The sequence below is a fragment of the Mesitornis unicolor genome, unplaced genomic scaffold, assembly GCF_000695765.1.
Source record: "Mesitornis unicolor isolate BGI_N332 unplaced genomic scaffold, ASM69576v1 scaffold7425, whole genome shotgun sequence".
NCBI classification, from domain to species: domain Eukaryota; kingdom Metazoa; phylum Chordata; class Aves; order Mesitornithiformes; family Mesitornithidae; genus Mesitornis; species Mesitornis unicolor.
Genome location: NW_010186097.1, coordinates 13,671 through 15,728, shown reverse-complemented (window position 1 = coordinate 15,728; position 2,058 = coordinate 13,671). Strand labels below are relative to the sequence as shown.

Genomic DNA, 2,058 nt, shown 5'->3' with positions numbered 1-2,058 from the left:
AGGCTTTACTGAAGTCAAGGTAGACCACAGAAGCTCTGATCAAGATGCTTTCCATTTATACTGGTGCAACCAGACTAAGGCCAAAACTGTGGCCCAGGCAGTTGGCTGCACATCCTGTGGAGGAAAACATAACAATCGGAGGGAAGAAAGAAAAAGAAAGACCAGACCTAAACCAGTACGTGGAAAAAGTAAGACCTCTACACATGCAGAGAATCTCCCTAAGGTTCTGAAATCTTCAGAATAAGAAAGTTCCCAGGTATAGCTGCTGATTCCATCCCATGCCGCCATGCCCCTTTTCCACAAGCGAAGAGGCTCTATATCCTGACTGCTTTGATCTCTTCCTTTCAGTTCAGCTTAGACTGGAAACTTGGAGCAGAGGAGGGTTTAGCTCATGACAGTGAGCCCCACTCCTGCCCCTGGTCTGCTTACCTCACCAGGCTTTGTTCCTCAGCATCAGCCTTGCTGAGCCCCAAGGCAGAAACCAGGGCTGCAGTGAGGGCCCAGGACCCATCTGCTTTCTGGAGTGTCACCACTACTCTGAGCCCAGAGAAGTCACACAGTCTTGTTGACAGTGGTGAAACTGTCCAGTCCCAACTGATGTTAAATGCCAGCAGTTCTTCCATCATCTGCTCTTCAGGAGGAGGTTCCTGCTCTGGAAGACAGAAACATTTGCACAGCTAATATGAGATAGGCAATGGCTCATAACCTTAAATTCTGCCTTCTCCAAGTATATTTAATTGTCCTCCATCCTCTCTGGGCTTTCCCAATTTTTCCCAGTCCTCCACATTCACCCTGAACACTTTCAAGACCTCCCAGAGCATCCTCACATCTTCCCAATCTCTCATAAATATCCTAAAAACTGTCCTATGTGCTCTAATTTACTCAGCATAATTATCTCTGAACACCATTAATTCCTCCTTTAATGAGCATCACTAATGTTACTCCTTCCTGTCACTTCCTGCATTACAGCTCATGTTCATTGCTGAGGAGCCAGAGGGGTCCTTCTCCATCATCCACTCTTGAACCCACCAGCCTCAGCATAAGCTCTTCCTTTCCACATTCTAGGACATAAGACTTCTTCAGAGTTACAGCAGAAATGAATTTGTCATTCAACCCATCACTAAGCAAGGTGCCCACACTTGCCTTAGGCTTTGTTTTGCTGTCAGTGTGCTCAGAGATGCCTTTCCTGTTGTTCTTCACGTCCCTTGCAAATTTCAACTACAGCTGAGCTTTGTCTTTCGTAACTCCATTTCTACATGCCTGGGCAATGTCTTTGTATTGCTCTCAGATACCCTGACTCCGCTTCCACCTTTGCAAGCTTCCTTTTTTTGTCTGGTCTGACTAAGGAACTCTATGCCTTTTTTCACACTTCCTTAAATTTCTGCCACTGGACTGAACCATTCTTGATCTTGGAGCACTGGGTTCTAGAACATCAACCAGCTATGTTGGATCCTGTGCCTTCCACAACAGTTTCCCACAGGAACCTGAACAAGGCAAAATCTGGTTTTCTGAAGTCCATGAGTTGTAATTCTGCTGTTTGCCTTTCTCATTCCTCTCAGGATCACAAACTCCAGTCTCATTGTTGCTGCAGCTAAGGCAGACCTTGACTTTCATATCTTCAGCAAGTTCTCCCTTGTTTGTGAGAAGCAGGTTAAACAAAACATCTCTCCTAGCTAATTCATCAAGCACTTGCATCACTAAATAGATTTCATGACTTAACAGTTATCTCTTGGATTTCTTGCACCTAGCCAAATTACCTTTCAAGTAGATGTTTGGATTTGGTAGAACTGTTGAGGAGCATCAAGATCAGTTCTGCAGTTGCCTAAAGAGGGCTTCATCTACGTCCTCTTCTTGATCCTGTAAATGAATATCACTTGTGATGACCTGTCATCTGATCCTTACACAAGCTCTCTTCCTTGGGAGCAGTGCACTCAATATACCATGGGAAAATACACCCGTTAGTGCTGGAGAGGGTGTTGTGTGGCATGCTGCATAACCTTCATTCAGCCCCATGCAGGCCTGAACAGCTGCTGGACCCCTCTGCACCCCTGCTGCGCT

At 45.7% G+C, this 2,058-nt stretch overlaps 1 protein-coding gene across 1 annotated transcript in view; it reads right to left on the bottom strand.

Annotated features, from left to right (window-relative positions):
* Window positions 1-39: 39 nt before the first annotated feature.
* LOC104541074 (von Willebrand factor A domain-containing protein 5A-like) overlaps window positions 40-2,058 on the bottom strand; it is a gene marked incomplete at its 5' end in the record, with an annotated part of 7,474 nt that continues 5,455 nt past the window's right edge. Inside the window, 2 exon segments of the mRNA XM_010185040.1 lie at window positions 40-114; window positions 435-652. Of these exon segments, the coding sequence (XP_010183342.1) occupies window positions 40-114; window positions 435-652 (293 nt within the window).